Raw genomic sequence first — 11,930 nt, forward strand, 5'->3', positions numbered from 1 at the left:
GCCACTAAAGAGAGTAGCCCCATTGTGGGGCTGCCTCCCTTACCCAGGGGAAGGGGACGAACATCTTCTACTCCCGAGGTGCCTCCCACGATAGCGCAGGAAGAGCTGGATTCAGCGGCAGCCCTCGCTGTGCCACCGTGCCGGGACTCCCTGGGCAGCTCAGGATTGGGCTGCCTGTTAGGACTGGGCTGCCCCTTGGGTTAAGAATTGCACTGGTGCAACCCGAAGTCACGGTTTCACAAAATTATATATTTTCACTATAGGTGTTCAACATAAGACCCAAGGGGCTATTTAGAATAAATGAAGAACAGATACAAAAGATGAGAGCTCTTATCTCTAGCTTGAGTACGGCTAGATAAGTGTTTCTGAAACTGTGGGTCAGGACCCACTAAGTGGGTCGCGGGCCAATTTCAGGTGGGTCCCATTCATTTCAATATTTTATTTTTAATATATTAGGCTTGATGCTACCATGGGATGTGACCGAATTTGGGGAAATGTTACAGACCTGTACTTTGAACAGGATACTATGTATATTCTTTTAACAATGATAGTAAATGGGACTTATTCCTGAGTAAGTGTGGGTAGGATTGCAGCCTAGAACTGTTAAAAATTTTCCTGCTTGATGTTGTCACTTCTGGTGGGTCCTGACAGAGTCTCATTCTAAAAAGTGGGTCCCGGTGCTAAATGTGTGAGAACCGCTGGGCTAGATAATTTGGTACAACTCTACTTGCATCAATGACACCTAGAGGATGCAGCAACTGTAATGTTGAGCTGACTTCCTTACCTGCCTCCTTTTCTCTAATCTTTCTTGCTTTTCCTTCTTTCGCTCCTTCTCACATACTTTGTTTTTAAGCAATATAGTGGGTTGACTCTTGGGAACTTTTTTATTAAGCACTTTGGCCATGGCATCAGCCCAGCCAGCATTTCCTGTATCTTTGGGGTCTGCTTCATCTTCATCTTTATTATCCAGGGCGGTTGGCTCTTCTTCATCATCACCTTCTGGTTCTTCAGAAGAGAAGCTGTCTTCTGGAAGATCTGAACTCCACTCAGCACCTGAAAGATAAAGAGGGATATCAAATTCTTTGCTACCTGTATCTTCCACCAACAGAACATTCTTTTCCAATTTTTTTATGTAACTAGGTCACAAGGAATGAACACCACTTCCTGTCAAACTAGTTCCTCCAAAAACATGTCCAGAAAAGTATGGCATGGCATGATTTTGATTAATTTATTAGGTGATAGTACTGAACAGAGAAACTGTTTGCACAATGATTTCAGAAGTTGGGAAAGAACAAATCAAGAATTTATTACCAATTTAATAGTAGTTTGGGTAAAAGAAGTACATTTGAGAAAAAAGAATGTCTTACTTGTATATACAAAAAATTAAAACTGCAACACTGACATCTAGTGTTGAAATCCCAGAATCAAGGTAGGTTGAAAGAGCATAGTATGACATGCCAAGTAGACTACTAGTCTGATTTGGTAGAAGGCAGCCTCCGATTACGATCTCCAAGGCACTTTTTTTACGCAGAAGAAGTAGTTCAGCCCTCACTCTGCTGCAGTTGTTCATCCCTTCTATTCCAAGACCTCTTATAAAATTAGGCTACAAAACTCATGCACAGAATCAGATTGTAATTATTTACAGGTCAACAATAGAGAAAACTCATCAACAGAACACTGAATCAAAGGGAAAGAGACAAGAAGGTTTTCTCATTGCTTCCCCCCTTCCCAACAAGGCATTCAGAACCACTAGATCGGGGTGGGCAAACCCTGGCCCTGGAGCCATTTGCGACCCTTGGGGTTCCCCAATCCAGCCTACAGGGAGCCCCCAGTCTCCAAGGAGTCTCTGGCTTATCAGAGACCGTTGGAGCCCATGCTGTTCCACAACTGCCGATCATTAACTGCAGGCCAAGTTTGAGCAAGGTCTTTTGTAGTCTCCATGCGTTTTCTGCTTTTTCCTGGCCATTATTTTAAATTCCCCCCCCCCCCATTACAACTGAACAACTTATGCCTCCATGCGTTTCTGGTTTGGTCTGTATGTTTTCACTGTGCAAGATGTGTGTGGTAAACAGTTCATAGTTCTCATGTGGTTCTACATGCCTATATTATAGTTCTCATGTGTATTATAAATAAGCTCAGTAAAGTTCATTCATATGTTCAGTCCCCAATGTATTCATTTATGTAAACTTAAGTAAATTTACTCCAAATCTGAAATATAAACTAATTCTTCCGCTCCCTGGCCTCCGACACAGTGTCACAGAGATGTGGCCTTCCTGCAAAATTTTTGCCCATCCCTGCACTAGATGTAGACAGGAAGGGAAGGCAGCAAAAATGCCTATCACGATCTGTCATGAAACTATTGTTTCATGTAGGTCTTTACTTTCCTTCCATTGGTATTAGAGTATTTGGGTTTCCTCAGGAGTAAAAGACCCAGGTGAGAAGGATTGGGCTTATTAGTATAGAGAATAAAACCCTGTGGAGAAGGGAACTTTTTTGCCTCCTTGGTTGGATGGGATTTGGAGGGGGAGTAGCAGGGGACTGTGAGTGAAACTATTTCTGACTGCCTTAGGTTTTTAATCTTTTCTTTGCAGCTTTTCTTGGCAAGTTCATAAAAGGATTTTGCCTGAGGGGGGAGTCCTGCAGGTTCAGGAGCCTCCTTTATTTTTTGTTACCTGCATATTGAATTTATATTAAAGCTTTTAATTGTTAATTGGATCCTAATAAATCCTGTGTTTCATGTTCCCTTTTGCTTGGATCTTATTGAGAACCCTGAGATTATTACTCCCTTCCTTTAGAGGAACCAACATGAACCCTGACACCATATTTCAGTAAACTTCAGTTTTTCATAAGGCTAGGTAAGCTGCATTTGATGATATGACTACTAAATGCTACAAACATCCTTACTACAACTACAGCAATACTTCAACCTTCACTGCTTTGCTCTTTCAACCACTTTCGGTTATAACTACATTTCAAATGTTATCCATGTGCTTTTCTCTTTAAACTGGATTTTCAATTGGATGTCCAATTTCATCCAAGACATTTGTTGATGTTCTTATGTTCATTTTTTCTTTTATTTCTGTTTATTTAGGTTTTGCACGCATTCACATGTGCTATACAGTTAGTTATTTACAATTTTTTCTGGTCAAAGTAAATTTGCAAGCTAATAAGGCTATGCTTTGACAATAGTCCATTTTTCACTTTCATGCATGCACTGGTCCCTGGCCTGATGAAAGTTCAAGGTATTGCTGTACTGTGTTTATGTAGTGCTATTACAGCAGTGGTGGGAGGGCTTCAGGCTTACAAGATCTACTTTATATTTTACTAGAGTCCCAAACTCCACCAACTGGAGACAGGTGCAAAAAAAATGGTGGCAGGGAAGGGGCGCAGAGGTACACTGTGGATTAAGGAACAGCATGTACACACAGAGTCTACAGGGCAGCTGCTGTGCTGCCCCAGCAACAGCCACTGTAAAAGTGCCATAAAGCACTTCTGTGTTAGCAATAGGCCCACAGGGTTGGCACTGGGCCTCACCGCCTAGAAGATGCTAGAGTGGCTGCAGTGAAAAGTTCTCCCACCAGTCAGCAGTGGGAAGAGAGCAAGCTGGAGGGTAGATCAGGCCAAGGAGGGGGCAGGGATGGTGGCAGACTGTTACAATATCCTGTGCCCCCTCCCAGGTGGGAAATCCTGACATGGGCTTCCTTGGTTCTGTGCCAGCAAAATAGCTGGCACAGCTCCAAGCAGACCCACTGAGATTACAGCACCTTTAACCAGATTAGAAAACAAACAATCCCTTATCCCAAGGAGATTCCGGTGCCTGCCCCAAGCCCACAGGATGCAGCGGTGGCCATTTCAGTGCCACTGCTCCTCTGGGTTGCAGCTTAGGATTGGGCGGCCTGTCTTTTAATCAAAGAAAGAGTGGTGGGCAGTACTGTATACTTCTCAATGGGTAGTACCCATTAGTGACTACAATATGAAAAATTATGTTCATACCTTTTTTCTGCCAAATAATGTGTGGGTCATATAAAACAAAACAAAATCTAAATATACACTGCTAGTACAATCCTCTTGCAAAATAATTACAGAAGGAGCATCTTCATAGTAATGGGAACAGGGAAGGAAAAGTGAAGGAAAGTATCTTACTGCACAAAAGCCAAAGTGCTGACTACCTGTTCTCGAGGACATTTTTGACTGGAAATAAGGCATATGGCTCTTATTAAAAAGCACAACTGAGGGACAACAGCAAAACAGTTTTCCAATTTTCAGGTGACACCATGTAAGTAGATGCCAACCTCAGATACAAAAATATGAAATACTTGTACGGCAAAAGCCTTCTAGAAGACAAACTTATGGCTACAATGGTCTGTGCCTTGCTAATGTCAACTCCTGTAACACCTTAATATGGGGTTTCCCCTGAAGACTTTCCAGAAACTGCAGCTGGTACAGAAGAAAACCATGTACACTGCCTTATGATCCATGGCAGCTGGGATATAAGTCTAATAAATTAAACACACAGGATACAGTAGAAGATTGTCCAAAGGGGATAAGATGTAAGCCAGCACCATATTTGACAGTCTTGCATTGTAATCAGCCTTGCTTACATGTGCACCAAAAGATCCAACAAACATCTTACCTATTTTGAAGGAATGAGAGTGGGACCTTAGATCAGGTTCTCTGCCTCCTACAGGTTCAGGGTATTAACCAGAACAGGAATCATTTATTCAACGAGGAAGCCAGTTAATGATGCTCTCTTCTATTTAAAAAAAGCCATCCCACTCCTCCTGCTCCCACCATGGCCTCTTCTGCTGGGGGGAGGGGGGACGATCTTTTACAGAGTAGATGGAAAATACAAAAGGAAAATATGCTCTCCTACAAAGATTCAGGAGGATCAGTAAGAAGAGGAAACTGATGCGGTAGGCTCCCCTGTCAGTCCAGGTCAGGACATGGAACATCCTGAGTGCAGGGGAGGACGACTGTAGGCTTTAACAAGAGTAACTTCATACTTAGAGACAGGAGTAAAACTGCTTACAAACCTTTTGCCTGAAATGGCTTCATGCCCTCACCCAGTGCATTTAGTCCCAGTTTCCCAGTGCTTTGGTCCCTGAAGACCAGACACAGACGGTCTGCATAAATAACCTGTTATCTCGCAAAAGCAGCAAAATGCATCCAGAGGAAGGACACCACTACCACCAGACAGAGGAGTAAAGGGGAACTTGGATGAGGCAGGAGTGGAAATTTGCTGAACTTTTGCCAGTTGAATTGTATTGCTTTCAACTAAGTATAAGAGGCTGGCTGTGTCCATTGCACATGATCCGAGAGCACTCTCTTTGTGCCCTGCTTGGTTAACCTGCAATAAACTGCTGTTTCTGCACCTTTCAGGTGGTGTGAAAATATCTTATTTTTTCTATATTAGACTTGATGTTCTCATGGTATGCGACTCTGTTTGGAGAAATGTTACAGAGCTGTACTTTTAACAAGCTACTACGTACATTCTTATAACAAAGCTAGTAAATGGGACTTAATCCTGGGTAAGTGTGGGTAGGATTGCAGCCTAGGATGGTTAAAAATTTTCCTGCTTGATGATGTCATTTCCAATCATGACATCACTTCTGGTTGGACCTGAAAGATTCTCATTCTAAAAAGTGGGTCTAAGAGCTAAACTAACTAATCAAATAAATATGTTAGCGTTTCAAAAACTTTCCGCAACCCACCAAAAATTGGCTTGTGGCCCACTGGTGGGTCCCAACACATTTTTGGGAAGCGCTGGCTTAAAAGCAATTCTTTGGGATCAAGTGAAGAGCATTTGCCATTGACCCAGTGTGCTGCTGAACCAAAGGCACTCAGTGCGTTAGTGGATCACGGCACCCACCACTGCCCGCAGACCTGGGGGGAAGTAGCAAAGCCACTGGGGAGAGGGATGAGGCGGGAACCGCTGGTGAGAGCCGGAGGCAGGGAAATCAACCAACAGAGAAAGAATTAACGGGACTGCATTATGAAGGTTTTAAGTCAAGAAACACAAACAATGCCAGGGACAGAGGCTGAGTGGGAGGCAGAAGCTCAGCCGCCCCAAGCTCCAAAGGGGAGGCGGGTGCCTCTCAACCCCATCAAAGATCTCAGAGCCCAACCCTAAGCGGGTCTACTCAGAAGTAAGCCCCATTAGAGTCAATGGGGCTTACTCCCAGGTAAGTGTGGTCAGGATGGCAGCCTCAGAGCCCAACACCATGCGTGTCTACTCAGAAGTACTCCCGGGTAAGCGCGGCCAGGCCTGCAGCCCCCCGCCAGCAATTCCGCCCCCCAGGCCCGCCCCCCCCGCGCACACGAGAGCCCGCCGAGGCCGCCACTACCGTCGCTTTCCCGCAGAGGAGCTCCGGCGGCTCCTCCCGCCCCACGTGGGTCCACCACGGCCGCCGCCATCTTCGCCTCGCACCGCGTCCGGCGAACTAAAACGCTCCGGGGGGAAGCGCGCCGGCGAAGAAACGTTCCGCCTCCAGCCGACCTGAGGGAGCGCAGCGCCGCATTCCGCTCCACGGGGCCACGCCTCCTCGGAGGTGAGGGGGCGCTTGGCGCCGCGAGACTTGCTCCCCTCGAGAGTACGCGTGGATCGGCCTGCGGGGCTCGGGAAGGCAGCGACAGACCTGCTCAGTGTGCGCCGAGAGGCTGCCGCGCATGCGCAGAAGCCGAACTCTCCGCCTGAGCGCGCCCCATGAAGGGAAACGAACGCGGTGGCTCTTACAGATGCCGCCGCAGACCAACCTAGCTCCCTAGGAAGCACCACCGAACCGACTTCCGGTTCTCCATGGAAACCGCTTGGCAGTACCACAGAGTTGTGGGGAAGGAGCGGTTCCCCTTCCTGGCCCGAACGTGGCAGCGTTGTCATGGAAACCGGAAGTGGGGGAGGTGCTTGTCAAAGGCTATGGAGGGCGCTTGCGTGCAAGAGGGTCAGTGTTAGGCCCTGACCTGGGAGCAAGTCCTGTTGGCCTCAGCAGGACTTGCTTCAGAGTTGACATGCCTTGGACTGAGACAGGAATTGGGGCAGCTGCAGCTACTCAAAGCCTTCCAGGTGGAGCTGCACCTGCTGAAACTCCCTCTTCATCTATAGACTCTATGCCATGCTTCAATGTATAGGTATAGGCCCCCCTTTGGACAGCCCCATCCTATGCACGTCTACTCAGAAGTAAGTCCCATTTCAGTCAATGGAACTTACTCCCAGGAAAGTGGATAGGACTGCAGCCTCAAGGTCCAATCCTATCCAATTTTCCAGTGCTGGTGCAGCCATACCAATGGGGCGTGCACTGCATCCTGTGGTGGGGAGGCAGGCACAGAGGCCTCCTCAAGGCATGGGCACATTTGTTCCCTTACCTCAGGGATGCATTGCAGCTGCACCAGTGCTGGAAAGTTGGATAGGATTGGACCCTCACTCAGTTACTTGTTTGTGTATATGGACCCTTGAAGACAGAACACCAGATAGGCCTTTTCAGTCCCTTCACATCATCTCCAACACAAAGTTTTTCAACAGAGTAATTTGCTCATGCCTTTGAAGTCTAATCATCGTTATGCTGCCTGTGGAAAGAGGCATGGGATTGTGCCTGCTGGCCCCTACACACTTGGCATAACCAGTAAAAGTCTATGCATGCACAAATTGTGATTGGGGCAGAGAGAAATGTGTTTCCAAGTGAGAATCACTCTGTAAGGCAGACGTCTGAATTATCAGGAGCAAAGGAAGCAACTCAAGATGTCTCTTTTTGTGCTTCTTTGCAATGCAAAAAATGAGAGCTCACATTTTTTTCTCTGAAATTCTCACATAAGTTTACTAATTTCATTTATAACCTCAAATAGTTCAGTTTATCGATGCATAGTTTGTGCTTTCCAGACACTGACAAAAGGACAATCTTAAATGTGAATATACTTCTTAATTCACATGGAAGCCAATATATTCAAGGAACAATTAGTCACTTGCAAAGGGAACGGGATCACATTCAACTGCAGTGTAGATTCCCTGTGCATTTAAAAATGTCTGCTCTGCCACTGATACAGCAAATACAGTTCAAATATTCCGCATATCAATATCTGTGTTCCCATGATACGTTCATCGCTAGAGAAAATCCATTATAGTCTGTGTCGTTACACCCAGACCACCTCTACCCTATGTCATGCTCAGTTCAATTTAAAAGAATACACTATACAAGAAAGAATGAGATATTGAAATTATTGCATGCTTCCTACTTACTCCGAAAATCAATAAAGACAAATTAAACATTTACTGCATCCTCTTCAAAACATAAATACCATTTAATCTATAATGTTTTATGTACTGTTCTGAATATAGTTTCTTTGCTTCTACCCTAGTCATACAAGAATAACAGCCCAATCCTATGCTTCCCAGCGCCCAGCGGAACAGAGGTGCCAAAATGGCTACACTTGTATCCTGAGGTTGCAGGGAAGCCACCAGAGGTCTCCTCAGGAGAAGGGGACTTTTGTCCCCTTCCCCTGAGGTAAACCCCATGCCCTACAATGGGGCTTCTCAAGTCTGCACCAGCAATTTTGCCGGCGCAGACTTGAAAACCTCCGTGTCGGGCTTTTCAGCATGACACGGAGGGTAGGATCTGATGGGAAAGGCCTCCACAGGTCCTACCCCCTCCTGCTCAACCACTCCCCTGTTCCACTCTTCCCTGCCCCAGAACACCTCTCCCGTCCCCAAAAGGACACACCGCTGCCTAGTGGTCTTACCTGCCTCTAGCAGCCATGCAGCATCTTCCTGCCAGTGCTGGGCTTAGGACACCTAGCACCAGCACTAGAGTTCTATGCCAGTGCTGATGGCCCATAGGATTGGGCCCTTAAAGAGCCCCCTTCCTATTACGTAAGGAATAAATGTATAGTAAATCATAATCAGTAAGTAGGTAATAAGAAACATGTTCATGTTCTAAAGAAGGCTAGGCTGGATTTTTGCCTCATTTAGAATCTTGGCAGACTTGTTTGTTTGTTCTATTATCTAACTTTCATACATACTGGGCAGTTTAGTGACATGGCAATGCAATCCTATGCATGTCTCCTCAGAAATAAAGACCCAATGCAGTCCTCAAGATACTCCAGTATCTTCCCATCACTGGTGCCATGACTGGCATAGAAATCTGCTCACCAATGGATGCACCACGGATGCTGGTGCAACACTAGGAAAATGCTGAATCAACATAGCATAGAAGTCACTGGACATTTCCAGTGTTGGGGAGGCATGCTGTTGGCTGAAGTTAGAATATGGTGCATATCTAGTGCTCCTCACACATGTCCCTCCTACATCCCTCCCATGTTAAATGCCAGTCCCTTCCCTCTCTGGCCTCTGTGCCAGAGAGTTTCTATGAACATCTCAGGGGTCCCCCCTCCCCCTGGTATGTATTATTTTATTTAATATTATTTTTCATATTTTTATACAGCCCTTCCTCTAAGAAGTTCAGAGTGGTGTACATAGTTCCTTCCCTTCTTTTGTCCTCACAACAATCCTGTGAGGTACGTAAGGCTGAAAGACTGTGATTGGCCTGTGTAATGGAAGATCAGAAGATCATCAGGTGGATGATGTGGTGTTGACAGCGATTCCATGTTTTGACAGCTGTTTGACAGCTCTGGGAAGGGCAGGGCTGGCTCCACAGCTGTAATCAATCAAGGCCAATGGAGACCTGGATGGACACCTGAGCTTCATTTGACCTTGATGGGACTTTGAATGACTTAACAAGGTAGCTCACAGCTGAGCTGCATTTGAACATAAGAGCATAAGAACAGCCCCACTGGATCAGGCCATAGGCCCATCTAGTCCAGCTTCCTGTATCTCACAGCGGCCCACCAAATGCCCCAGGGAGCACACCAGATAACAAGAGACCTCATCCTGGTGCTCTCCCCTACATCTGGCATTCTGACTTAACCCATTCCTAAAATCAGGAGGTTGCGCATACACATCATGGCTTGTACCCCATAATGGATTTTTCCTCCAGAAACTCGTCCAATCCCCTTTTAAAGGTGTCTAGGCTAGACGCCAGCACCACATCCTGTGGCAAGGAGTTCCACAGACCGACCACGCGCTGAGTAAAGAAATATTTTCTTTTGTCTGTCCTAACCCGCCCAACACTCAATTTTAGTGGATGTCCCCTGGTTCTGGTATTATGTGAGAGTGTAAAGAGCATCTCCCTATCCACTCTGTCCATCCCCTGCATAATTTTGTATGTCTCAATCATGTCCCCCCTCAAGCGTCTCTTTTCTAGGCTGAAGAGGCCCAAACGCCGTAGCCTTTCCTCATAAGGAAGGTGCCCCAGCCCCGTAATCATCTTAGTCGCTCTCTTTTGCACCTTTTCCATTTCCACTATGTCTTTTTTGAGATGCGGCGACCAGAACTGGACACAATACTCCAGGTGTGGCCTTACCATAGATAAGGAGCTGGAGGATAAAAGGCAGCTTCAGAAGGAGCAGGGTTAGCTGGTCAGACAGACCTACAGGACATGGATGGACCAGGACCTACAGCAGAAGGGGATTGCCAGGACTCTGCTGGGGGATTCTGCTGCAGTGGACTGCTACGGGAAGGATTGGACTGCAGAAGACTGGACTGTGTTTTGGAGACTGAATAGGACTTTGAGTGGAGGCTTTGGACCTTAACCCACTAAGTAAAGTGGACTTTTTGGGAAGGAAAGTCTCTGGATAAGAGGGATTGCAGGGAATGTGTTTGTAGCAATAAATTTGTTTAGTTGCTATAGATAAGGAGTTCTGTGTTCATTCCTTTGTACATCACAGCTGTTGTTTCTAGAGATAAAATAGGGTGTTAATTAGCCAAAAAGCAGGCATGGGAAGACTTTGGCAGGGACAGCCTAAGGTCACCTGGGAAGCTTCATGATTGAGTGGGGATTGTACAATGTAAGTACTCTCCATACTGTCAAATGAACAGGTGTAGTATGGGAGCAGAACCTGCCCTGCAATCCCAGAGCACTGCAGACATATACTTATTTGACAACTGAAAGGAGCTGATGAGATATTTGGAAATGGCAGTCAAATTTCCCTGTAAGACATCTTGCCCATGACTGCTGAGTAGCTTGTTGGATGTATTCTAGAGAGGCTGCGAGTAATAACCATTGTGCAGTGACTGAGGTGGGAGTGGAATTCCCACCCTTATCTTCAGGTGCTGGATGGAGGCAGGGTTATCACAGTCAGTGCCATGCAAGCATATGGTTACTGAATGGACAGTTTCATGAGCATGGGCTGGTGATGTTGCAGAGGGGAAACTGTGCTGGCCTTAAACCCAACTCCTTTGCCACTTCCCATTAACTGGGAATTTTAAGTTTAAAGGACAGGCTGTGGTTTAATCAAGCAAACTAGCTCACCAGCTTCCCCTGTTGGCAAATGGGGTGACACTTGACACTTGAGGATCAAGGGGCCTCTTCAATACTCCACATAAACAAAGTGTTCACCCTGGCGCATGTCCCAGAATCCTTTACAACATGCTAGATTCTGTGTGAGACATGCAGAGCTTCCTCAGCAGACACAAGTAAATACTACCAGAAACTTGAAAGGTTAAAGCACCCCACTGCCTTAGGGAATCTTGGGGAGAAGATAAAACCTCACTGGCTTTCACAGGCTGCTGCTGAAGCCTGCTGCTGAAGCCTGCTCTGTATGTATGAAAAGAACATACAATATGTTTCATAAAGTTATACATCCCTTTGCATCCCATGATTATACATACCATGACTCCTCTAAGGAGGTTATTTTAGGATCTGGTTTACACAAACAGATATGGGCCCTACTGCCCAGCAAGTGCCTGCGTAATAGACTTCAGAGAAAAGCCAATGCACAGTCAGGCACTTACAATGTCATCCTCAAGAATCACTAACTTAAAAATTCAGTGGAAGCCTGGGACCTGTAAATGCCACAAAGAAAGATGAGACCGTTTGACCACCATC

General features: G+C 46.0%; 1 protein-coding gene across 1 annotated transcript in view; it reads right to left on the reverse strand.

Moving 5' to 3' along the window:
* RRP15 (ribosomal RNA processing 15 homolog) overlaps nucleotides 1-6,633 on the reverse strand; it is a 34,041-nt gene extending 27,408 nt beyond the window's left edge. Inside the window, exons 1-2 of the mRNA XM_066611706.1 lie at nucleotides 6,345-6,633; nucleotides 785-1,053 (exon numbers count right to left, since the gene is read on the reverse strand). Of these exons, the coding sequence (XP_066467803.1) occupies nucleotides 785-1,053; nucleotides 6,345-6,414 (339 nt within the window). The 5' untranslated portion in view covers nucleotides 6,415-6,633. The remainder of the gene's footprint in view (nucleotides 1-784; nucleotides 1,054-6,344) is intronic.
* Nucleotides 6,634-11,930: the final 5,297 nt, after the last annotated feature.

This window comes from Tiliqua scincoides, chromosome 1 (assembly GCF_035046505.1).
Source record: "Tiliqua scincoides isolate rTilSci1 chromosome 1, rTilSci1.hap2, whole genome shotgun sequence".
NCBI classification, from domain to species: Eukaryota; Metazoa; Chordata; class Lepidosauria; order Squamata; family Scincidae; genus Tiliqua; species Tiliqua scincoides.